Raw genomic sequence first — 25,742 nt, forward strand, 5'->3', positions numbered from 1 at the left:
ACTCGAGGCACAGCACGGGACCAGCTCGGCAGCACCCTGCAGGGTGACCGCACAGAACAGAGCAGAGCTGGCTGCAGAAAGTGAGGACATAACCTTCCTTGCTTGTCCCAAATACCCACTTAATAACGGAGCCATCAAACCGGGTTTATCACAGGAGCCCTGCTTGAATTAATGCTCCAATTGCAAGTTATTTTCATCCCAGCGGCACCTCTCCCAGGGATGAAAAAACCGTAGATATATCCTCAGGACACAAGAGTTAAACCCAATACTGGGCCAAAGACAAGGAAGGGCAAAATGAAATGTGTTTTTATCTTGAGGGAAGAGGAGGTCTGAAGGTGACCTGAGGGTGGCTCAAACCACTTCAAGGGATGAAGCAGAGCTGGCGACAAAGCCGAGTTTTGAGTTCATCAGCAAAGCCCTCGCTGCTGCGGCCTCAGCACCCACAGGACAGCCCGGGGGCTCAGGGACACAGCTGGATGCCGATTCCTAATAATCTACCTGCGGAAAGGAAGGCTGAGTGCTTATGGCAGCCCCTGGGCACAACTTCACGGTGTACCCAAATGCATTCACTAATGCTGTGGCTGGGACAGCCCCGGGGATAGGGGGCTAAGGACATCTTGGGGCAAGGGTACACCTCCGCTTTGAGAAAACCTCCGGGGAGCGAGATGGGCACCCAGCTGCTGTCGCTGTGCCTTGCCCACAGGGGCCGCCCGGCTGCCGGTGAGCACCAACCTCTGCGCCCGCCCGCGAACCGTCCGCCCCGCGCCCTGCGCGCTAACCACAGACTTTACCCAGGCGCCGGCCGGGCGTGACGCGAGAGGCGCCGAGCCCTCCCATTGGCTGCCGGCCCTGCGGGGGGCAGCGCAGCGCCGTGCGGGCGGCTCCGGGCTGTCGCGCGGCGGCGGAATGGCGGGGCCCAACGGGGAACCGCACGTGACGGGGGGCGGCGGCGACGGCGACGACAGCGGGGACGGGGACAGCTTCGGGGAGGAAGGTGCGTGGGGACGGCCCGGGGAACTGCCGCCCACCCGGCGGGGCTGGGTGGCCTGGTTCTGTCGGTGTGAGGGGCAGGGCCCAGAGGTACCCAGAGGTTCTGGTGCTGCGGGACGGGTGGGTTCTGAAACCCACGGGGCCCGGTCCGTGGTTCCCACAGAGCGGTGGGGAGCTGAGCGCCTTCAGGGTATTTATTTTAGTTTCACTTCTGTAAAGATGGTTCCGTGCCGTTGCTGGGAGTGTGTGGATGACCCAGAAGAAAGACGATGTTCAGGTTTCAAAAGCCTGGAACAGATCGCGTGGGCAGATTTCAGAGAAGTGGAAAAAGTGAATTTAACGTGATCAGTTTGGCAAATTCCACTTTTAGGCATGAAGTTTCTGGTATTGTCCTGTTCAGGTAGAAAAAGCCCATGGAGAAAATGTGACAACAGCAGAGCTGTAATGCGTGTGTCACTTGAACTTGGAAATCTTTTGAAGAGCAGGCATTTTGCTGCTTTTCCCCTGAAAATGGTGGAGTTGTGTTACAGTGTTTCTCCAGACACCATTCCATCCCCACGTGTGACTGGGCAGGTGAATCTCACAGCTGTGATCCACCCTCAGTGACAGGAGGAGCATTTCTGCCCTGAAACACCCCAAGAGTGATCACTGCTTTGCATCATCCCAGTGATCAGTGTTGCAGACCTTTTGAAGAACCTGTAGACACACTGGATGTGACAGAGAAAGTCAATCTGATCTACAGCAAGTCTGCATTAAGTTGTCTCACCTGTAATTAACTGGGGCTTTATGTGTGTAGCTGGTCATATAAATCTGTAGCTGTTTCCTTGTCTTGTGGAGCTGAAGCTGTGGATCACTTCCTTAAATGCAAAGAGGTAAACTTTATTTTTGGCAACTGTTCTTGTAAAAATGCAGAGGAATAACAAAATGTGACTGCCATACTCCAGGTCAACATTTTCATTAGGGCATGTGGTTAAATTTCCACAAAAATACACCAAGCTTGCAGCTAACAGGAGAGAATCAAATAAAATGTTTTTACAGCTTATTTTAAAATTGTTAATTTTTATTTTTCACTTGCCAAAGCTGCACAACTTATATAGCTTTTGCTGGAGTTTTAGGCACTGAGAACAGTTAGGTTCCTGCTGTGATTACAGACTTCTTACCAAGCTGATGAATAACATAACTTGTCAGAAGTAGGTAGTGTATCTGCTTGGGGTCTGCTCACCATTTCAGTGGAACAGGGTGCATCAAATACTAGGCTCAAATACAGAACTTGAACTCCTGGATACTCAGGCATCACATACCTGGAAACAGGGTTCGAAAAATACTGATAATTGCCACCTTTTTGGAAAAAAAACGTGTCTGTGGCTTTTAAATGGAAATACATCAGCAGTGTTCTTGCTCATAATGCAATCTCTGCAAATACCTGCAAGGTCAGACTTACATAAACAAGCTTAATGCTCTTCTCCAAAGACTTAAAGGCTCGAACACTGCTATGAATGGCTTCAAAGTAGTGTAAGAAGAGGACAATTTAAATTTTTTAATAAAAAAACTTGTCAGCTATTAATACTTCAAATGACTGCAGTATTTAAATATTCAGTTCTTTTAAAGCTGCCATTAATGGCACTGTCAGGGCCTGGTGTGCTGGGGCACCAGAGCACCCTGCCTGTAGAAATTTCAAGGAGGCAGCTGAGAGAGGCAAAGTTTGGCTTGTGAGGCTGTGAGACCTCAGCACTGATCAGCCCACATTCTCCTCACTTTCTCCATGTTCTGTTAGCTCAGAGCAGTGCTCCAGCCAGGCATTGCATGCATCACTCTTGGCTCAGACATTCCTCCAGCTGCTTGGAGAAGCTGGGTGGAGAGGAGCCAGCCCCAGCCTGTGAGGTGTGGGCTTGTCATGCCCACACAGACACCTTTCCCTGTCCTCCAGCCCACAATCCTCACAAACATCAGGTCACAGTCACTCAGCCTGTATGGCTTCAGAAAGGAACACAGCACTGGCTCTGCCTGGGGTCTCTTGTAACCCCCAGGGCTCCCAAGTTACATGTCAGCAGAGGTTTGCCTTGTTTGGTTATTTTTGTTACTCTTTAGTATTGTGTTAATATTGCTTGGAACCATCTAAAAGCAAACATTCCACAACAGTAGCAGGGCTGTCCTCATCTGATTGACAGTGCTGGGACACATCACACTGTACTGAGCCTAACACTTCTGACTTGAAGCAAATGCCATGAATATGAAGCTGTACCTGGGGAATGAACTGTCAGAATCATTCTAAATGAGCATGGTTTTCATCTGAAGTACCTAAAACCTTAATAGTGCATAAAAATCCTATGGCTGAACTTGGTGCCCCACACTTACCTCCCATTGGAAATCAAAGATAGAATCACTGAAAGTTAGGGGTTGGAAGGGACCTTGAAAGATCATTGAGTCCAACCCCCCCTGCCAAAGCAGGGTCACCTATAGCAGGTCACACAGGAAGACATCCAGGTGGGCTTTGAATGTTTCCAGGGAAGGAGACTCCAGAAATAATGGTGCCACTACCAGTGGGCTCAGCCCTGCTCCTGCCAGTGCAAGGGCTGTGCTGTTTCAGCAGTCTGAACCCAGACAGGTGAAGCACATCCCAGCCCAGGAGCCTTACATGAGTAATTCATTTCAGCACACTGCCAAAATGCTTGTACCTTTATCTGGAAAGATGTCCCCCAAGGCAGCTAAAGGCCAACCTGTCCTTGGGGTTTATTTGGTGCTGTTGCACTGCAGAGTGCTGTGTGCTAGCACTCAGCCTGCAGTCAGCTATTTATTTATGAGATCCAAGAATGTCATGTATGCCCATAGTGTGTTCAGACTGCCCAGGTAACTTGCCTTAGGTCTTGTTGCCAGTCCTCCAGCTTCCCATTGGCCTCATTTGATCAGTGAACAAAACACACAGAGGATTCAGTTGCATTTTACTTCACGCACCCACTCAAAATGCTGTGGGGATGTTTTGCAAGGGCTCTTGCTGCCTTCACTGACTGCAGTGTCAATGCTCAGTCTCTCCTTTACTTTCCTTTTAGAATATGCAGCAATCAACTCCATGCTGGACCAAATCAACTCCTGCTTGGATCACCTGGAGGAGAAGAATGATTATCTACATGCTTGCTTGAAAGAGCTGCTGGAGTCCAACCGCCAGACCCGCCTGGAGTTCCAGCAGCAGAGCAAGCAGCAGAACATGGAAACTGATGTGCAGGGATCACAGCCTCCAGTCTAGGGTGATGGCCACAAACTACTCAGTTGGTATTGCTAAGGGGACATTTACTGGTCACCAATTTAACATAAAACTTGAATAGATGAGGTACCTCGTGCCTGTTACTTGTTTCTTCCTATGGTTTTGTTCTGCTGTTCGCTCACTTTCATGTTCCTTTTTTCTGTAGCTGTGTGTGATAGGTGCAGAAGCACACAGGAGGGAGGAAAGCTGGTTCTTTTTGCTCCCCTGCATGAGCCTGGCACTGACCCTGAGGTTAAAGACAGCTGTAGGGAACCTGATGCCATGCAGGTTGTTTGCAAGCAATCCCTCTTCTCTGTGCAAAAATGAACTCTGCTCTTTTGCACTTGTTAAATCCAAACAAAAATTGTTTTGGGCTCCAGCCTCTTCCCTCAAAAAGCAGAGCAGGCAGCAGCTGTCCTAACTACACTTAGGCTCACCCATAGGCATAACTGGTGACAAACTTGGAGAGGAGGACCCTAAGCCAGCTCCTGCCTTGAAACTCCAGCTTCCCCATTATTCACATTAACTGATTTAAGAACTGTGGGCAGATACTCCCAGGTCACTGGGCACTTCTGTCCCTTTCCAAGCAGATGAGACAAGTTACTAGGGTGATGGTTTTGATTGTTACAATTGGAAGCTGCCAGAGCAGGCTGGTTAGCCCCCAGCACAGCACTAGCAATGCAATGAAAGGGGCCTGCCCATCGTGGGCTGTCAGCAGAGTCCTCCCTGTACATTTTGACAAGAGTATGCATGAGCATTCCAGTCTGAAAATTTGTTACCTTGTCAGGATGGCCTGCACTGTGAAGCAAGTTGTACTGTTCTACTTCTGTAGAGTTAAAGCAGCTTTTTTGAAAGTTGAAAGAAATTATTTATAAGAAATCTGTTTTATTAAAATCACTTTGAAATCAAATTTGTTCCTGAGAGTCTCCACTATGAAAACAGCCTGTATTAAGCTTTGTAGTATTAACTAAAGGACCAAGATGCACATCTTTGCCTATCTTAGGACACTTGTCCAAGGAAAGGAAAGGACACTTGTCCTTTGAAAGGAAAAGGTTCTGAGGAGCAGAATTGGGCACACTGTCTCCCAAGAGATACACTTTTCCTTTGCCTGGAAAGGAAACAATAGAGGAACTACAGAGAATTCTTAAAGAAAAGTAAGTCTGCATCCATCTACTTCATGAACTTTGTCCCCTAGGGAAATCACATTATTATTCTTTCAGATTCAGCAATCTTTCCACATAATTGCTGTATCCCACCTGTACAAGTAACGACTGACACCATCCTGTATTAGACACGCTAAAGCCAGGCTTGTTTTATTCTTAAAATAAAAACAGCAGTAAAGTTGAAGGTTTTTGCTCTATTAAAAGACTCCGAAAATAAACATTTCCAGCAAGTATCATATGTAAAGGGCTCTCCCTTTAAGGCCACTCTATCTGGGTTTGCGCCTAGCAGAGCGTCTGCCCCCAGGAGAGGTCAGACTGGCTGTCTCACCCTTGGCAAGGGAGGAAGACTCTGCCTCCTGGCCTGTGTTTGCTTCCTCATTCTGTCCTAAACCTCCTCCATTCCCTGGATCCTGGTGCCCAGCTGTGCCTTCCCTTTGCCTGGCTGCACTGGCTTCCTCCTCCTTAGCCCCAGTGTATCCCAACAACGCCCCTGCAGTGCAGCTCTCTTCAGGGAGCAGGCAAGCAGCACTAGAGGCAATGGACTTGCTCTCCTCATGTAGACTTTCTTCTTCTACAACCACGATTCCACACACATCATCAGTCACACTGGACAGGCTTTTGCCCTCTGCTACAGAGGTGGCCAGCTCACCCTTGCCCTCTGGAGACCTCAAAGCTTGTTCTTGCAGGGCTGACAGCTCAGAACCCTTCTTGCCTATCCCATGGTCATCATTCATCTTCTTACTGGTATCTGCTCTTGTAGCAGGAGGTGGTTTTGGATCATCCAGCAATTGGGAGCTGGAGCCCTGGGAATGCAAAGGAGCTTCGGGGTAGGCAGCTGTGGCACGATGCCTTGCTGCTTTGTATCTCTGCAAATACAAACAAACAAAGGTGAGACACAAGCTCAGCTACTGTCACTGGAGCAAGTAGCAGCTGGTCCAGGAAAACCTGTACAAAAACAGTGATGATTGGCAGCTAGAATCTGCAGGGGCACGACTTGTCTCAGCAGCTCTCCTGGCCTGGCTGCTGAGGCCTTCAAGCAGACAGGGGTCAGCTCCTGTGAGGAAAAGTGGCAATATTAAAAATTGAAATCCCTCTCGCATTACTTAATGCTGAGCGAGTGCATGGCAGACCTGTAGCTCCTGAGACAAAAAAGTCATGTTTTAGCAACTGTTAATCTCAGTCAGACTCAGGACTTTGTAGATGTAACAGTGCAAGTGACAGCTCTTGCTTCAGCTGCTGCCAGGACAACTCTGGATACATGAGGCTATGCACTACCCTCAGCTACAGAGATGTGATTTCATGTTTATCAGATGAAGTAAAACTTAAGTTGAATGCTTAAAAGATTTTTCACTCTGCTGATACAATCTGCAGCCAGTGAAACTGCTGACAGGAACACCAAGAATAGCTCCTTGTTACAAGGTGCTGAGGTTCTCCACAGAATAAAGGTAAGCATAGCATCAATAAAGTGACTCATTTGCACTTGCTATCACGATGTGCCAGTAGAGGTCTGTAAAGAGATTAATATGGCTACCAGCCATTTTCAAGACTGGATTTCAGAAAACAACTCTGTAGAGCTAACACACTGTATGAATCTGGCATTCAAGACTCAGAGCATGAGATAAAGGAAAAAAACAAAGCTCCAAAGGTTCCTCTTTTCCACAACAGTTCCTTCCACAATCAACTCACTTGCATCTTTCCGCTGAAGTGCCCCTTGAACTAGTAAAAGCACTAGACCTGACAATTTAAGGAAACTGTTGAGTGCAATGGCTTAAGCAGTGCTACTGTAGTATGCAGTGAGGAATTACAGCACACCACACAGGGAGCTTTGCACTGTCATTCAGTTTATCACTGCAGGTTTGTTCTTTATCCTTACCTAGTGGGATATAAACAATTTTCTAACACACTGGAACCCCATCAGTCAAGTCACAAACTAAACCAGGTGCAAGAATTCCAATTTGTTTTAAGTGATGCTATGACCTGCCTCATCAGACAGTTCTCTGCTTTGAAACCCTGTGCTGAGCTCCTCTGGTGAGTGCCTCAGAAACTGGCAATGATTTAACTCAGACAGTGGCAACCCCAAGGCACTCAGCAGCCAAGAATAATCATTATCTGCCTGCAGATATTTCAGGTTGGACTCTTGTCTCAAGTAATCCCTCCAGGTCACTCTGGTATCTGTTTGCAGAGCATCTGATTTCAGCTCACAGTGGGCCAAAAGAGAGGCATATACATTGCTGCAGTTTCACTCTGAGATGATCTAAAATAAGTCAGGAAAACAGCAAGGCCAATTCCTTCATTCTCGAAATGTCTGGCTGTGGGAGTGGGAGAGGATGAGCAACCATGAAGGAACAGCTGTGGTCTTCTGCTACTTGCCTTTCCAAATCCACAGCTCTAAGTGCTGGCTTCTGCAGCATCCCACCCTTTTCTGGAGGCAGTGACAGTTGACTAGGAATAGCTAACCTCTCTGAAGACTAGCAGAAAAACACTCATTTGTTTAAACACTATCAAAAGGTGGATACATCTGTGGTAGGGAAGCACAATGGCTTTGCCTGGAGGAGGCTTTAGGTGCAGGCAGAGGATAAAGTCAGTGTTGGAACCTCTGTCTTTGCCTGGGTCCTGGAATACCACTCTCTGGCCCAGGCAGGGCCCAGGCAATGGTTACAGGAGAGGGCAAAGAGAGTTCAATCCCTGTGTACCCACCACAAGGTTCTCATCCAGGCCCCTCACCCCCTGGGGCAAGCCAACAAGGACAGAACGATGGAGGCAGATCCCAGGCCAGCCCAGTAGGAAAAGCTTCTGGATACAAAAGCAGCAAGGGGCAATATGGCTTCTATAGGCAGAGCCACTAAAGCAAAGGAACAGCATCATCTGGCAGAGCTTTGTGCTAAGGAGTTTCTTGGAAACAGTAGCAGACAGACAGACAGACTGAATTCCTGGTGCAGGCTGACCCCAGGGACCAGATGGACTCTCACCAGCTTGTAGCTTCCATCCCACAAAGAGTCCGTAAAGTTAAATTTCCAGATTCCTAAAGTGAGTACTTGATTTTACCAGGCCCCTGCACGGATAAATCACACCCACAGTTTTGGTGAGAGGTGCCAGGAACAGGATCTGTTCCTGCAGTATTGCATGAAAATATGCATGTGTACCAGCTTGCTTTCACAGGAACAGCCTGTCCCTTGTTCTTTCCCCATCTTGACCCACCTGTAGCCTAACAGAAGAGGCCTAGACTGAACAACAGACTCCACAGGTTCAGCAAACAGAGCAGACACTCTGAGGAAGATTTCCAGCCAGAAACGGGCAACAAGATGGCAGCAGCAGTAGCTGGGAAGTTGGACTGAACTGGTTTTAGATCTACAGGGGTGATGGGAGACAAACACAGAGCACACCAGGAGAAAGCTACAGCACAACTGACACCAAGGATGATGGAAATGAACTGAAGACAAGACAGCTAATGTGGTGAATTTGCTGAAGAGACACGCACGGGGGTAACAAATGCCAGGCCATGCAATCGCCAAAGGGTCTAACCTGAAAGTTCTCAAAATGCATCAGGGACTTGCAGTGTGCGAGCCGGGCAGCAGAGTCGCTATGGTAGAATTTGTGACACAGCCTGCAGAGGTAACCTGCGACGGGGACCAGAAAATCCAGGCCTGCGAAACGGGAGGGGAAGGGAAATCACAGATCACATTGAATGGAACTCAAATAATGAAAGCATGTTAAAGGGGAAAGGGAGGGAGAAAAGAAAGGTGGAAAGCTTTGCTTCTGTTAATCAGGGATTTGCAAGATGACTTGCTGAATATCTCGTCTTACCATGGAATGGCTGTGTGGTTGATATTCAGAGAGAAATCTGGCTGCCAGAGCAAAGAAACTACACAGAGCATTAAGGGGGGAAAAAGAATACAATGGAAAACTACAGAGAACATGTGATCTAATGTAATGGGATCAAACCAAGCAAAGGACAGCAGGCGCGCAAGAGGAACACGCAGAGAACATTCACAGCATGAATCATTATTCCATCTGCCACACGATAGTGGAAGGTTACAGCAATATGGAAGATTGGTGTAAACAGAGCTCTCCTTGGGCACTAAACAGCCTCTGCAGAGCTGCCCTCCTCACAACATGAGTGGCCAGTAGAGGCCAGAAGTCAGAATCACTTACAGGGTGGGGACCAGAGTCAGCCATCTGGAGACAACACTGCCCACCAGTCCAGCAACATGTCTGAAAAACCACTAGGTACAGCGTGGGGGTTCTGAAGCGGAGGAAACATGCACAGTTTGGGCTCTGGCAGAGAGTTTGATACTGTCAGTACTGCTCAGTATCTCTGTACAAGCTGCATTTCTGCTGGAAAGCATTCTTATCAATATGCTTTCAGGCTCCATCTTTCCAGAGCGTCCCTCATTTGCTACCCACTTTCCTCAGTACTCTCGTCCTACTTGTTCCATTTCCTACCTTAGTAAGGTATCTGGCTCTCATCCTTTCTTCTCCAAAGCAAAAGGCAGCTGACAAACATCAATCACATCCTTATGTCTTATCACACAGTAATAAAGCAACGTTTGGCCCTTTCTCCAGGCAGGAGTGACCTGCACCAGTCCAACGCAGATGCTGAGCACTATGACCCAAGAAGTTGTTACAGCAGTAGGTAGAGACCATCCTCTCTTACAGATACAGCATGTGGCCAGAGAAGGCTCTGTGGGCCTTTGTGCTTAACTTGGTTTGCTTACCATAGGCTGTGTCTGGACAGTACTTCTCGCTTCCTTCATCATCTTCCAAAGAAACTTCTTTCAGCCCAGTCTGGAAACCAAAAGAACATTAGTGCCTACTGTATCTATGCCTATTCCCTTCCTGGGCTCTTATGTTTTCCTGGTAAGCACAGGAGCAAAGCAGAGGATTCACATAACAGAGATGGACTTGCACAACAGCTGGTTAGGGCCAGATTTGAAACCCAGAGTCAGAAGGCCACTTTATTATAAGATTTAAAAACACCCCTTGCACCCCAAGCCTGAAGTAGCTTAGCCATGTACCTCCTTCTTGGCAACTGCTCTCTCCTGGGAAAATTTTTCTCAAGATAAACCTCCACATACATATTTGCTGTGAGTCTAAGCTACTGCTGGGCTATTAAAAAAAACTTACGTCAATGTCTTTGTCAGAAATTCCCTTGATGAAACACTGGTTATGTTCCTCAACAATAAGGTAATGTTTGAAGACACCAGCAGGAGCTGTACAGCATAGCAGAAACACCTTTCTGCATCCCACAAGTACTGCCTGATTCTCTTTTGCATTGTCCTGTGCTCTGGAAGAATCCCAGGTACCTCAACCTTCTGCTGTAGGGTGGGCAAGGTTGACTGAAATCTTGAAACCCTGAGCCCAAACAACCAAGACTACATCACAGGATCCTACAGCAGGTTCTTGGGTAGATAATTTCTTTTCCTTGGCATACCTGCTTGGCATAAGAATCCTCATTCTCTATCAGCACTACATCAAGGTCTTCCTCTTCACCAGCTCCCCCTTCCTCCTCCTCCTCTTCATCATCATCATCTTCAAAGCAGCCAACAGCATCCACTGTGATCAACTCCTCTGAATCTTCTGGGCTGCCCAACTCCTTCTCTCCCAGCCTCACCTGAAAGATTAGATCAACTTTGCACTCTCAGTTTCATCAAGGAAGACCCCAGATTCTAAACAGACTGAATTTGATGAGTAGAAGGGACTGCAAGAGAGACACAAAGCTATTCTTGCTTCTAGACACATCTAGCCCCTCATTCCCTTTTTCACTCCATGTCTTTAAGCTCTAGTAGTTGAGGTCCAGCCAAAGATGAAAATTAAAACAAGGTTGGAAGAACTGCACATCTTCCTTTCATCCCTGTCACTATCAGGGAAGCAGAAAGTTTGCCTGCTCCACAGCATAACTATTTCCAGTCCATGGCAGCTCTCCACAGGGGCAGTATTACCTCTTTGGCTTTCTGTTTGTGCTCAGGGGACTTCATATGCTCCACAAACTTGCGAGGGGTCTTGAAGTGGCGGCTGCAGACGGTGCAGAAAGGACGAAGGGAACGTTTGGCCAGCTTAGGAAAGAGACAATTCAGTAAGTCACAAGAGGCAGCACTTTGGAGAAATGCAGATAAATCTTGAGTGAAACAAAAGCACTGCATCCATAACAGAAAGACAGAGTTCTCAGCAGAAAGGACTCCCTAGCTCTTATCTGCCAGAAAGACTGAAAGCATACAAAGCAAAACAAATGTGGCTTATTAAGGGTGTTCTGGCACTTCCACCATAGAAGCCAATAAAGATGATGGCCTGAATTTTCACATGAAACTTTACAGGCTGCACACCAGTTGCTCCATTCAATTGATTGAGTGTGATAGGACATATTTATTGACAAAAGTCAAGGATTATAAACTAAAGGTGCTTCAAGTCATACTGACATAGCATGACCACTGGAAGTTCAAACAATAGCAGCGTTCAGAGGCCAGAAGTAGCATGGCAGTGCCTTTAGACAGTGAGGATGTTACTGGCAGAACTTTATATTCTCTCAAATCACTTTTCCTTTGCTGCTTGGGGAGCAAGAGAGGCTAAAACACCTCCACCCAATCCCCAGGAAAGGTCTGTATTAAGATTAAATGCTATGATTGTTACCTTGTGTTCTTGGGTCCTGCGATGCTTGATTAGATCCCCTGTGAAGTGTATCTGACAAGTGTTACACCATCGCTGCTGGGTCTCTCTGAAGTGAGAATGGACACATGTAAGTCACACCTTTTAACATTCTCCAGGGAATACTGCAGTTTGCATCTGCTCTTGGCATTGTTTTCTCCAACATTCCTATCTTTACAGGCTCAGATTTATCTTCCTGTCTTCCCAGCAATTTATAGAGGCTGCTTTAGCTCATGATGACAGAAAGGTGCCAGTTAAAACAAGCCTCTGACCTGATCTACTGCATTAAATACTACACAGCAGGTCAAAGTAAATACTGGCACCCTTCAACAGGAAGAAATTTGCCTGAAGGAGATTAAAGCCCCTGAAACCATAGGGATTTTTAAACTTTATTTAGAACACAAGGACACCCTGGTGCAGTGAGAAATTTTAGAACCCAAGCAGGCCCACATTCAAATTATTTTTTTCTAGTGCAGACCAACACTTACCCATCTTTCTCTGCCAGCACCTTCTGCTCCTTCACCATGGGCAGTAGTGAAACAAAACAAACATTGCTCATGTGCTGAATCTCCCCAAGTCGCTGCTGGTGCTGAATTCCAGCCATGTGGGACTGGAAATTCTGAGAATGTGGTCAGGAGAAAAATCCATTTAAATGTATTCAAAATGCAGAAAATAATAGGTCTGAGCTATGCTATGCTTTCCATTCACTTGACTGCTGTTTAACAATGAAATTGTATAAAAGCTTAAGAGCATGGCTGCCTGTGGATCCACCCACATTCACTCTCTAGCAGGTTCCTTGCCAGCTCCTCAGGAGAGGTTTTATTTTATCTGCATGCTCGCCATCATTTTTATGTTCCTTGTTCCTGAACCATGAGCACTTGCTAACAAGTCTCCTGCTGCACCTTCTGGTGGCAGTCAGCCATCCAACTCACCCCTCTTGATCACCCATCCCAGCCAGACCTGTGGGTTTTTACCTGCTGGCTGCAGCAGTTGGTCTTGCAGATGTAACAGTAGAATTTAAGGACTGATTCAGGGCTGGGCTCAGCTGTGCCCACCTCACAGGTCCAGTGCCCTGGCTTCAGAGCTGTTGTACTGATAGCTCTGCTCTCACTGCTCTGCTGGATGGTCACCTTCAATGAACCTCCAGAGCTCAACACCTGCCAAAAGGGAGAGTCAAAATTAAGTCCAGTCTCTCAGTAGAAGACACTAAAAATTACACTTTTTTGTTATTCGACCTAAGCTCTCTCCCCTTTAGGAAAATGCAGTCAAACTTTAATCCACAGGAGGCTGGTCAGAGAGGCTCTCATACACAGTCCTCCCAACACTGCTAAATCCATGATTCCTGTGTCATAGCACCAGCCCTAACAGCACAGATGGTTGTTTCTGCAGGCTTTGTGGGCACTGTGTGATCCAGTCTCTGGAGACTGGAGAAACAAACAATGCACTGGTAAGGGACACAATGAGATCATGTTTCCCCACTGCAGAACTAAAGGCAACTCAGCACCATATCTGATGAAGTAAGGAGCTCAAACAAGGGCAGGATGATACAGTCAATCACATCCATTAATGTCCCCAATTATGGAAGGCTACCAAGTCAGATTCATACCATGGGTTACAGATTTAAGCAGCATATTGTCCTGGTTTAGCATCAATTGTGTGGGCAAAGTATTTCATTCTAAAGACTCTCAGGCTGCTGGCTTCACTTGTGTCTCACTTTTCCAAGCTGCCTTTCAAAAGCAAGGACTCCCACTATCTGCTCATGCCTGCTGCAATGGCAAGTCCCACAGCAGCTGCATCTTTATTGGCATCACCTGAATTATTCTACATCTACTCTTCAGCAGCATAAAAGATGTCTTTAGCTATGGCCCTCAGTACATATATTTTCCAGTTGCTCTTTCAGTTCAACTTTCCATCTTTTCAGATGAAATCTGAAATCTTAATGAACCCCAGAATCCACAAACAGCCAGCATTAGGTAAGGTACAGGCTAGCTAGAGGTAAAAAGCAGCAAGTTAGAGCAGACTGTGCACTAATTGCAGACATATTATGTCTTATTGCCAGGGACAACAGCTTACAGCAGGAGACAGAGCTCCAGACGTGGGTGCCATCTGGTTCCCAGTGGCAACGGGCTTCTCTGGGATGGAGGAGGAAGTGGTGTGTTCTGCATTGCCCCAGCCTACATGGAGTGGTGTCTGCTCACCTCAGGAGCCTTTGGTTCTTCAGAGAATCTTCTCTCTTTAGAGAGATCTTCAGCTGTGTACTCCTTTGTATTGTCTGTACCTAGGAAGAGAGTCCTTTTAACTGCCTTAAATCAAAATAACAATAACAGAAAAAAAACAAAGCAGCAAGTGAATGAAGTTAGGGAGCTTTCCTCACAGTGCTGTTGGCCATAAGCCCAGTTCACAAGCCTTTCTCCAAAGAAATCCTTATTAAAGAGGGAAAATTCCCATCATTTGCATTTGGTAGGCAACAGCAACAGCTGTAGGGGACGATGTTTGGATTTTTGGATTTAGTTCCCAGATTTTCCCCTCCTTTGCCCATCCAGCATGACTGCAGGGAGGAAGTTTCTGCAGAGAATTATGGAATCCACAGATTCTGATCTACAGGTTCAGTTCCAGCAAGGAGTGCCCTAAAGTGCAAACCATGGTGTCCAGCAACTCACCGTCAGCTTGGATACAGGTGCTTGACTCTCCTGCTTCCTTGCTGTCTGTTGCATCCTCTAATGCAGACTCCTCAGTCACACTTCAAGGATATCAAGAAAATAACCTCATTTGCCATGTTAAAGACCAAGAAATTCAGAATACACACTGAGGCACAGTCTGGGATCTAAGCTACTACACTCTCAACTAAGCCCCCAGAGCAATAAGCTACTGGGAGTGGTATTTCAGGCAAGGATTAGGCAGAAAAAAAATAAAAAACAAGGAATAGTGGGTATTCTAGAACAGATTCAGAAACAGCAGCCAAATAATCTGGACAAGAAGGTTACAACTGATTTTGTTTATCACTTCCCTCTTCTGCAAGATGCCTGCAGAGAAATAAGTTAATATGGGAAATATTCTTAGTAAGAGCTCAGAAGACTCAACTCCTGCCTTGACTAGTGACCTGCAGGGAAACTGCAGTACCCAGACAGTACTCCAGACTGCTCTGGGCATGAGGGAACACACAGAGAGCAGCCAGAACTGAACTTAACAGTGTCTCACAGGGATTTCTTTGCAACTGCCTTCTCTCTTTATCAGCCATGTTTCATTCCAGAGCCCCTAAAGTTCTGCTTGGGGGGGAAGTAAAGCTGGACAAGAAAGATCAAAAAAGGTTTGCTTTTATTTGGTACTGGTGATCTTCTCAGGAGAAAGAAAATCCTAAGAGGACTGCTGAGAATAAACTGGTGAATTGCAGAGGGCACAAATCATACTTTACAGTGCCTTTCTTTCTCCATCCCCTAGTTTTCCATTAGGGTTGATACTTTTCACCAGGGCTTGAATGCCTTTCAGGCTGGCTTGATATCCCACCCACTGGTGTCCTTTTGCCAACAGGGAGCAGCACCTTCTACACAAGCAAGAAGGCAGACTGTGCAGGTACTGCATCCAGTGATCCAAACACACTCACTGTATAATATATCAGATTGATAAGTGATAATGTAACTGGGTTCCAGGGCTATAAATATGCAGCAGGGTTGGGCAGTGCAAACACGAAGAAGAAAACAAGAGTGGCTGGCATGAACATGATTTGTCAAGTGCTGCCAGCAGGCTCAACACTACACCACACACAGATGGTAACAGCACTCCAGGGCAAGGGTTTGCAGTCTAAACTGCAAAACTAAAGAACAATCTAAGGGAGCAAAAGCTATCACGAGCATGATCTAAGGTGGAAACAGTATTATATGGATACTTGTCAGGCCATGCTAGAAGAAGCAGGTGTTCAAGGAGGATTTGAAGATGAGTGCTTTCTGCACTGGAATGAGGATGTTGTTCCAGGCATACAGATGGCACATAGGAGAAAAGGCAGAAGTGGGAAAAACCTGAAATGAAGAAGGAGGCTGGTATTCCTGGCCAACAGGAAATGGAACAATGATGCACGAAACAGAAGTTTGTGACATGGATGGAGGAATGCCCTTCTCATCTGTGAAGGGCAATATGAGAACAGTAAACTAATTTTTTCAGAGATCCATCATCTGCTCAATGGAAGTAAACAGAAACACTTCCAAAAAAAAAAAAGCTGAGGAATTATCTATTCTAAGCAAATACCAGCCATAATATATGCATCAAATATTGGCAGTTCCCAACCACTGCTTTGGAAAGGATTTTCCTAATAGCAGGCTTGCTGCAGTGAGATCTGTCAGTCCTCAGACTGGATTCTTTTTTCAGTGTATGTAATGGGACTTTGATTAATACCTTACAAAATATTAATGTAATTAAAGTTAAATTAGCTTTGGCAAACAGATTAACAAAGCACACACTTAAATGCATTTGACTTAGCTTTAACTGAATTAATTCACTTTCTTGCTAATCAGAGTCCATAATTCAGGGTGGTCCCTGCTCCCGTAATATTTATCACTCTTTAATGTTTTACATGATCAAGGTAATATCTGAACATCAAAAGCAATCTTGCAATATTCTCCTTAAAGCTAGCCATTAATCTCTCATCTACAGCTAGGAAACAGAAAGGTGAAGAAACTTGTCCAAAAGCACACAGTGAATCGTTAACGGGGAAGATAAGAGGACCCGGGAGTCCTGACTCACACTCATTAACATATGTTGGAGAATTCCCAAATCAATGCCTCCAGAAATCTGTACTCACCCTCTCCTCCTCTCCCCCCCGCACCAGCTACCAGTGACAGTTCTGGGAGAGGTACAGCACGGTGCAGATGGCACCATGAGCTCGGTGAGATGCCTGCCCACTAGATGGCAATGCAGCCCTGCCTGTGCCCTCCTGCACCCAGAGGGGTTGGCTGCGGCCAACATGCCCGCACCCTGCACATCCCGGGCTCATAATAGGATTGCTTTTGTCTATTTTTACCCAACAGACGGGGGTACTGGCAAGGCAACCTTTACAGAAGGGATACAGAACTCAGCATTCATGGATACAGGCTTAGATACTGAGGAATACTGATTCCTTTCCCTTCCTCATTCCCCAAAATAAACGATCCTCTCCTACGCCTACTGTAACCCAACACATTTCAGGACTTTTCCTCTCTGCTGATACGTGGCTGCTGGTTTCCCTCTTTGTCATTTAGGGAAGAAAATTAGAGAAATAGAATAGAAAAACATCTATGCTTCTTACAGGGGTCCCAACATAAGCAAACCCTGCTTTCTTGCACATTCACATGAGCTGCATCTTATTTTTCATTCCTACAGCTGAATCACCCATAGCAGAGACCCCACAACACCCTGAATCTCAGCAAGATTTATCAGATTTTTGGAACTATCCACTAGTATCTGAAATACCTCCTACATGATAAACATCAGGCAAGTACAGTACAGCCCCAATAGCGAGAAAATAAAATTAGACAGTAATTCCAAATATAGTAACTATTTCAATACCCTGATTCAGTAAATACCTCTTCAGTCTTTTTGCTGCAGGCTCCATGTTTAGTGCAGATTCTCTTGGAATTCTTGGCTCTGCAAGAAGAGAGAAGGAGATCCCCTCAGCAAAGCATCTTGAGCATGTTCCCTAACTGAATGGCCAATGCAAAAGAGCAAATAAAACTATACACTTACTATTCTGAATTTGAGAACTGTAGTGACAAGGTTAGATAACCTAAGAGATTTGAATTTTATTGCAGGTGTCACTGTATGAGGTGTTATCCAGAAATAAATCTATGTTTATGTGTATTAAGCTGGTCTAAACCCACATCTAGGTGTCAAGAGCCCAGATCATAGGGACATTAATACTGTGGACACAGCATATCTACCTGACAGCAACTATTTAATCAGATCACTTTCCCCCCAGCATATACACTGGTAACAACCTCATCATACACCTGAATTTTTAGATTAGGCACTATTTGGTCAGAAATAACATTCCCACCTCTATACTGTATCCAACACTTCAGTGCCAGTGGTTTCTGTTCTGAGAACTGAAGTAAAAGTAACTCTTTCCACTCATCTTTTCCTTAGCATGTTGATTACAACTGGTTCTGCTTCCTGTGTTTGACTCCATCAGATGCTGCGTTCAGCATGGGTGGAAGCTTCACAGCGTGGAAGCTTTAATTTCAAACCAGTTTTCTCTCCACACCCCATTTTAATCTTAAATGTAGCTCAGTATCAAGAGATTTCTGAGATACTTCCATGCAAGAAATATGAAGCTAGCTTGTAAAACCAAAAAACATCCAGGAAAAGGGCATATATGAAGAACATAGCAGGGGGCTGTCACAGGCAGTTTAAGTTTTTACAATCAGACAGAATGTAGCTGGTTAAGACTAAATCCACCTCCAATCTTCACTGCAGGCATAACAAAGAAGTTATCATGTCTAGAAGCATTTGCTTCATTACAGACCACCCCTTACCTGTGAAAGGCAAGGAGCTGTTCTGCTCTGACACTGCTTGCACTCCTTCTGGGATTTCCATTTTCTCATCACCTTGGGTCTGAGATGAAGAACCAGGATCTAGTTCTCTCTTCCTGTCAGGGATCCTCTGGAAGTCCTGCAATGGACAGAGTCACTGCCAGCTCCTGGTCCTTCCTCAAGCCCAACACACTGCCCAAAGACTTCTACTGTGGAGCAGGAACAGAAATTCCAGCAGAGGGGAAGGGAAAGGAATACATAGTGTACAGTGGACTGCCTTGCTTGAGGCAAGCTGACATGGTTAAAGAGAGCAACAAACTTAATTCCAGACAACAGCTAGGCCATGACATTCTCTAGAGCTTTTAGTAGCAGCTTTAGGAGACCCTGCTGCTCGCAGAGTAGAATCACTTTATAGGGACTCTGGCCAGGAGGCAAACAGGCAGGGGAAGAGAGTCCCAAATAATCTCCCTTCCTTTTGACTCTGGAGAAAAAACAGCCCAAGAGTAGAAGTGTGCCTTATCCAGCACACCTTCTTGACAGAATGAAACCAAGTATACAAGAGCTAATCTAAAAAGAGGAAAGTACCTGTTAATTAACCTAAGCACCATTTCCAGGTTTTGAAAAAAGTCTTACTAGTAGAAGGTGAGGAAGGTTTTTGCCATTAAAAAAAAATACAAAAGTGAATTTTACAAAATCCACATGAATAGCTGCATTCCTGATCTTAAGAGAAAACAGCCTAAAGAGGCAAAGCAATGTGTCCATAGCAGTAACAAGTCATTTAGGAACAGCAAACTGCTACAGAAAATTAACAGGGAAAAACTTTGGCCTCTGTGAAGTGCAAAGCACTCAGCCAGGATTCCTTCTATTGTAAAAGGTTCCTTTGTATCTTAAACAGTTTTGCCATAAGGAATTCTCTCTTGTGCAAGAAAAGAAACCTTTGCATCATAAATGTAAATATGGACCAAACACCTCCGAGATGGACCAATTTCTGCATTTCTGTCAGCAGCATGGTGCAAGAGTTTTCATTGTAAGGCTCTCTTTTTTCTCTTTTCTCCTCCTACAATACAGCCAATTGCTGCAAGCACAAACAGAGCACAGAGCTGACAAGAAACCCACCTTGCGGAAGGTTCGGTTCTGCCGCTGGAAGGGGAGGTTGGGGAAGCCCATCCGAGTTGGCTTTAGTGAGACCCCAACAGGTGGTGGCCCCAGGAGGGAATGTCTTGTAGCCTGAGGGAAGAACTGCTGCAGTGCTGGAGCTGTCATGTTAAATCCACGCAAGTTTCCTATAAATGCAAACACCCAGCATTATCACCACCCTACGGCTGGCGAAGGAGAGAGAAAATCTTCCACCTGTACAAGCAGCAGGGAGAGCTCCTCCAAACAAGACCCTGTACTTCACTGGGCACCCTAAGCTCTATCCTCTTCAGCACCCACAGAACAGAATTTGATGTGACAGCAACTATTACTATGTATCGGGCTATTTAATTGTAATTGTCACTGCAGGCTAAGATCATTAGAGCAATTATTTGATCTGAGCACACTAGCTCTTGTGTTTGCAACAAACAAGCTCTCATTTTACAAAAATTCTCTCTGAAACAGGAAAATTCATCCCACATTTGTGCAGCTGGCAGCTCACACCATAGCATGGATGCTGTTTACCACAAGCCAGTGTTTCATTTAAAACAACACTGGACTTTTCCAACAAGAGATTTCACAGTCCTTTCAGCCACCTGGTTATCAGGCAAGCTCAACATGTCAGCCTAAACTCTGACACTTGAGACCCTGCCATTTCCAATTATAATGCTCTGCTTTCTGAACAGTTCTTTTCAGCATCCACAGACTACCAACTCTCAACCATTTCTTAAAAAGACAGTCCTGGCTATCCCCATTTCAGAAGTGAGGGAAAGAAGTGCACAGATGCTTCAGCTACACCCTCAGGAGTTGTCCACCATTCTGGAAACCTGGATTTATATCACAATTTTTTTCTCTCTTTTGAATTAGTGTACACTCTGGCTTTTTAGCAGCTGTCAAAACAGGCCAGAGAAGTTTGGAAATGGGCACCCAAAATATGAAAAAACAAGCTATGCTGTTTAAAGTCTGCAATACAATAGGAAGTACTCTTCTATGTTTGTTTTAAAAAGTGATCAAATCCCTTATTATGTGTCCTAAATAATCTCTTGCTTCAAAAAGCCATAGCTTTATTTAAAAAGATCTACAAGAAATAAATTTCCTGCTCTCAGTTTAGCACCTTTAAAGAACAACACACCCATTTCAACTTGAAGTATTTATCTTTTCCTACTCCCACTGCTGAAGCCAAACCCAATCAATAAATTATTTATGCTGACGTTTCCCAGGTACAGAAATACTACAGCATCAGATATTCTTACATGTAACCCAAACATGAATGAGGAAAAAAAATTCAGATCTCTAAGAAGGGCCACACTGAATATTCCAACCATGCTACATGTTACCTGTGGCTACCTGCTGTAGATTACTGAAGGAAAAGTGAACTCAGCTCAGCATGTAGAGGTGAAAAGAGGAACCATGCTAAGTCAGAGCGTGTGTAGAGTGCTCATTAACATATTTTATCCTGCTCTCCTATCTCATTTGCCCCAGGTTCCTGGCATGCTATTTAAACACAACTTCTCAATAAGAGAATTTTGCTTTAGGGAAAAGGGCAGCCCACGCTAGCATCACACATATCTGAAAGGAGCATGGCTGCCTAAACTGGAGTCAGACTTTTTTTCCTGACACAAATATACACACCAATCTTCAGAGAGTGGTTGTCCTTTTGCACTGCCAGTTTCCCTACAACCTGAGAGAAATCTGTAGGGAGCCACAGGAGCCACTAGAGAGCCCTCTCGTGAAATGGGCAAGGGAGAACAAAAGGAGATTTAAAGACATGCAGAATAAATCTATTGTCTTCACATCTGGGCATGATTCACAGGCAAGATAAAAATTGTAGGCATTTATCTAGACTAGGCATTTTAAAACTATCCCAGGTACTGATTTTGTGTTGAAAAGAGCTAAGACATGAGCAAAAATATAAACATAGCTTTGTTCCTAGTATCTCTAGGTTAGCAATGCTGTTATTAAGGCAGCTTCAAAATTTTGTTCTGAAAGCATCACATCTGGCAAAAAAAGTCCACTTATGGAAACACAGTGATGGGAGAGCAGTGATATTATCCTCAACCCAAATTACAGCCTCTTCAGGGAATCAAAGTTTCACAAGACAATTGAAACCCAAACCATTTTCCATCATGGTATAATTTATTTGTTTGTACTACACTGAATTTGGACAAAGAAAAGCATCTGCTGCACACAAGGTTACATGTAACAGGCAAGAAACAAAGTACTTTCACCTTCTAACCAAGAGAGACAAATATATAATAAAAATCAAAATATTTTACCCAATATATTGATAGAAAAATACTCCACCAAGTCTAGGAGAAAAGGCACATATTTACTATCTAAACCTTCCAGAGACATTCCCAGTTGTGAACAGCTGGGCACATGGGACTTTCAACTGAACAACCTGTGATGTGGACTATGGGCAAACTTAAAGAGAAACAAACAAAACACCCCACAAATGGAACTGCCAAATACAAGGACTGCAATGGTTCAATAAGAAATAGCCATGCTATGGTTTCAGTCCATGAAGGATGATTAAATAACTCCAATAATTAAGCATCTCCCATAACGACAGTACCTTGCATCTGCTGCATGAGTAAAGCCCTCTGAAGCATGGGGTTGGCATTGAGCAGGGATGGTTGATTTGTTGCCCGTAAGCTCAGCATCTGTTGCTGCTGGGGTGGTGGCAAACCCCTGGAAAAGAAGAAATTAATCATAAGAACCAAATAAAAAAAAACATCCCCTCCAATTCTACGTACCTAACAAGTATAAAGGGAGCAAAGAATGGAGGAAATGCTGATAACACATCCATGAAAAGATACCACACACCAGCACTGTATCCTCTTTCTTCCACTCTCCTGGAATTTCCAAAGCTGACAGATTGTCTATCAAGGAATTTGAGGTCAGAGAGAACTCCTTAGCACCAAGCCCACATAAAGCCTGTCAAGCAGCATAAAAAAAGCCCAGGAACTCACTGCAGTTTCTACAGAATTATGCAGCAGCTCACCAGTAGAAACCAGTGATCTAGAGCAGCAGCTACATTTAACACAACAACAACAAAAGTAGTTCTAAAAAACAGGGAGTTTTCTCAGTAGCTTAAAGCACATTTTTCCAAAAATCAATGCCTCCCACACACAACCAGGCAGGTCATGTAAAGGGTGCCCCCTAACTGCAAGAACTGGATAGAAACATAAAGCACAGCCTTCTTATTTAAAACAAGAGGAGGAAGAAGCAAGTGGACTCTCCAATCCTAAGGAGGGTGGAGCAGACATGAGAGAAAAGTCTGAAAAAAACCTGACAGGCACTTATTCAGGCGATTGCAAGGTCAGGCCCACCTCTAAGCACGACTGCTGACACAGCTCTGTCTGTTAGGGCTGTAAAGAGGTGCAAACATGGATCAAAATATCCATGCTGACAGAAAAACCCAGCCCTCTTAACAGCATTTACAGCAGCTCATCTACACATTTGCTGCTCTAGATTGTTCCAATCTCAGCTCTGAGTTATTTATACCAGAAAAATCATACTTTTAAACGTGTAAGATGCATCCATGCTATCTCACAGTTAGTCCCATATTGGCATTTTAAGGGCAGTTATGTTTATAGTATATATGAAAATCTTACAAAAAAGAGATCTATATTTTTAGAAGGACAGAAAGATACCCGACACTTAGCTCAGAGACATACATCTTACAAGGACTAAGTAATTGTTACAATTTACTAAATAAGAAAATAACTTTAAGAAGAAAATCACATCTATTGCTTTAGATTTCCAGGGACTTTACAGAGAATGGAGAACAGTAACTGCAAATAAATGTACCATTTCAAATAATATGAAGTTGTTCTGCAAATCTCAGCTCATCGGGGACAATTGCTCCTATCTAAGACAATCATTTAATCTCTTGTATTTTTAGAGAAACCCAGGTTATTACCCTTTTTATTTCTGGCAGATGTCATTTGTCTTTTAACATGCAAACCATGATTTTCTCCATCCCCACCCCAGAGTGCTCAGTCACATCCTCAGCGCTGGTGTCACCGCCGAAATAAGTTCAATAACCTCACCCGGGCCGGGAGACCCATCCAGAGAAAGAAAATAAATAAATAACTGAAGTTCAATCACAAAACAAAGTGTGTGCATCTACTGAGGGCGGCTCAGCTGGGTGCTCGTTGAGCCTCCCTGAGGGAAAAGGCGTTTTCCCCCGCGCCCCCCTCCTCAGCCCGGCACCTGCCCCGGCCCTCGCCCCCTGCCCGGGGTCACCGCCACGGGAGGGACCCGGCGAGCGGGGAGACATCTCCGGAGCTCTGGGAGAAGAGTTCCAAGGCTACTGCAGCCCCTCAGCCGCCCTCCTCACATCGGGGGGTGCAGTCTCAGACCCCTCCTTCAGACATCGCTCCCCATAACTCCCCCCGGGCACCCCCTCAGCCCCAGCCGCTCCCCGAGGCCTCCAGACCCCCGGTTCCGTCCTGACCGCGGCCTTCGTCCTCCACCGCGACCCCCGCCTCCCTTTGTGGCTTTCCCCATCGAGGGAGGGCAGGCCCGCAGTCAGCCCCGCCGCGGCTTTCGCAGGGCGAGGACGGAAGGAGGGGAGGGAGGCGGAGGAGAGCGGTCTCCCGGGACAGGCCCCAGATCCCCGGCCTCGCGTAGCGGCGCTTACCGGCCTCCCTGCTGCGCTGGGGGGTGGTGGTGGTGCTGTTGCTGGAGGAGGTGCTGGAGCTGCAGCAGCTGCTGCTGGAACTGCTGCTGGTTGAACATCTCTGGGGAAGCCGGAGCGGGGCGAGCCTGAGACAAAACACGGGAGGGCGAGAGAGGCAGTGGCCGCGGGGCTGGCTCCTTTCAGCCCAGCAGCCATTGAGCAGGGGAGCCGCTGCCGCCGCTGCCGCCCATTCATTCACTGAGCCGATCCCCCCCTTCCTCCTCCTCCTCCTTCCCCCCAGGGTCATCGCAAGCAGCAGCCTGTAGAGGAGGTTTCCAAACCCCACCTCCCAAATCCCGCTCCCACCCCTCCCCTGCCGGCGGAGCTCTCAGCCTGCCCCGCAGCCACTCCGGGTTCCGCGGTCCCTGCCCGCCGGCACTCACAACTCAGCCCGCGGTGTTCACCGCTCCCCGTCAGCCGCCTCCATCTTCCCGCCGGGCACAATAACCACCTGCCGGGCCCAGGCAGCTCCTTCGGGAGGGCTGGAGGATCCGGCCACCCCCGCAAGGCTCTGGATCACCCCCGGAGCATCCTCTCAGGTCGCTCCGGTTTGCAGCACCTCCATCTCTCGTCCCCTTCACAGAAGCGCGAGTGGGGTCCCCTGTCTCTGGAGAGGGATGGGAGCGAATGGACACCATCTGTCCAGGGCTGGCCAGGAGGAATAGAATAAACGGCTGGAGGAAGGAGCAGATGGCATCCGACAGCCTGGGTTTGCTGCTCTTTGGGCTTTTTTTTTGGATTAGGTTTGGTTTGGGTTTTTTCAATAGTCCAGGGGAATCTTTGATAGTAATCTCACTGAGGAGATGGAAAAAAACCAACAGCCTCTGGCCATTCACTGTGGTCATACCTTGGCCAGTTTGTCATGAGAACCTGGAAGAAAACAAACAGGGATTTCTGCAGTAGTACTCTGTGCTGTAGACTGAAAAGACTTTTCTAGCAGGTCCATCCTTTTTCTTTTTTTCCTTTTTTTTCTTTTTTTTCCCAGAGTTTGCAGCAAAACCTTTCTTGCAGCACCTAATTTTCTGGATTAATTTTAAGGGTGTTTGGTACACATGGCCTCCATATTAAAAGTACTGTGACAGTCATTTCTTCTTACACTACACCTAGTGAAGGTAAAGATACATTTCTGCTCTTTGCTATTCCAATGAACCCATCCTGAAATAATTTAGTCCTATTATTCACACCAATAAAGACTAATTGATTCATTAAGGGCCTTGGGATTGATTTTTAGATGAAAGTATTGTAAACTGAACACAGCTATGGGTGGTGAACACTTAGCATTAATAATTTTCAACACAGCAGGATACATTGATTTTTCCCTTTGTGCCTTTTTAAACTGTCCAGATTTTAGACTAATCAGTTTGGAGATGACCATCCATATGAACCAATGACTG

General features: G+C 45.9%; 2 protein-coding genes across 6 annotated transcripts; one reads left to right on the forward strand and one right to left on the reverse strand.

Moving 5' to 3' along the window:
* Positions 1-836: 836 nt before the first annotated feature.
* Positions 837-5,138, forward strand: BBLN (bublin coiled coil protein). The gene is made up of 2 exons (XM_071765791.1): positions 837-994; positions 4,038-5,138. The coding sequence occupies exons 1-2, from the start codon at positions 907-909 to the stop codon at positions 4,229-4,231; spliced, it is 282 nt and encodes a 93-aa protein (XP_071621892.1). The 5' UTR covers positions 837-906; the 3' UTR covers positions 4,232-5,138.
* CIZ1 (CDKN1A interacting zinc finger protein 1) lies at positions 3,914-24,936 on the reverse strand. 5 transcript variants are annotated; one of them, XM_071765787.1, is made up of 17 exons: positions 24,732-24,936; positions 24,310-24,434; positions 22,237-22,352; positions 19,644-19,810; positions 18,531-18,666; positions 17,583-17,643; positions 14,691-14,770; positions 14,229-14,308; positions 13,005-13,187; positions 12,519-12,649; positions 12,016-12,100; positions 11,331-11,444; positions 10,823-11,002; positions 10,107-10,176; positions 8,914-9,035; positions 6,041-6,257; positions 3,914-4,090 (listed from the first exon to the last, which is right to left on the reverse strand). In XM_071765787.1, the coding sequence occupies exons 2-17, from the start codon at positions 24,405-24,407 to the stop codon at positions 4,071-4,073; spliced, it is 1,860 nt and encodes a 619-aa protein (XP_071621888.1). In that variant the 5' UTR covers positions 24,408-24,434; positions 24,732-24,936; the 3' UTR covers positions 3,914-4,070. The 5 variants fall into 5 exon arrangements, with proteins under 5 accessions (XP_071621888.1, XP_071621887.1, XP_071621889.1 ...); XM_071765786.1 differs by lacking the exon at positions 24,732-24,936 and having other exon boundaries at positions 24,310-24,728; XM_071765788.1 differs by lacking the exon at positions 24,732-24,936 and having other exon boundaries at positions 14,229-14,302; positions 24,310-24,574.
* Between the last annotated feature and the right edge of the window lie 806 nt (positions 24,937-25,742).

Source organism: Heliangelus exortis, chromosome 22 (genome assembly GCF_036169615.1).
Source record: "Heliangelus exortis chromosome 22, bHelExo1.hap1, whole genome shotgun sequence".
Classification (NCBI taxonomy): Eukaryota; Metazoa; Chordata; class Aves; order Apodiformes; family Trochilidae; genus Heliangelus; species Heliangelus exortis.

Bases quoted from the DNA above. Each gene is read 5' to 3' on its own strand.
- BBLN (XM_071765791.1), top strand. From the start codon at position 907: ATGGCGGGGCCCAACGGGGAACCGCACGTGACGGGGGGCGGCGGCGAC. The intron at 995-4,037 runs GTGCGTGGGGAC...CTTTCCTTTTAG, and splicing joins GGACAGCTTCGGGGAGGAAG to AATATGCAGCAATCAACTCC.
- CIZ1 (XM_071765787.1), bottom strand. From the start codon at position 24,407: ATGTTCAACCAGCAGCAGTTCCAGCAGCAGCTGCTGCAGCTCCAGCAC. The intron at 12,101-12,518 runs GTAAGTGTTGGT...TTCTCACTTCAG, and splicing joins GTGCTGGCAGAGAAAGATGG to AGAGACCCAGCAGCGATGGT. The intron at 11,445-12,015 runs GTAACAATCATA...CTCTTTCCTAAG, and splicing joins GCAGGACCCAAGAACACAAG to CTGGCCAAACGTTCCCTTCG.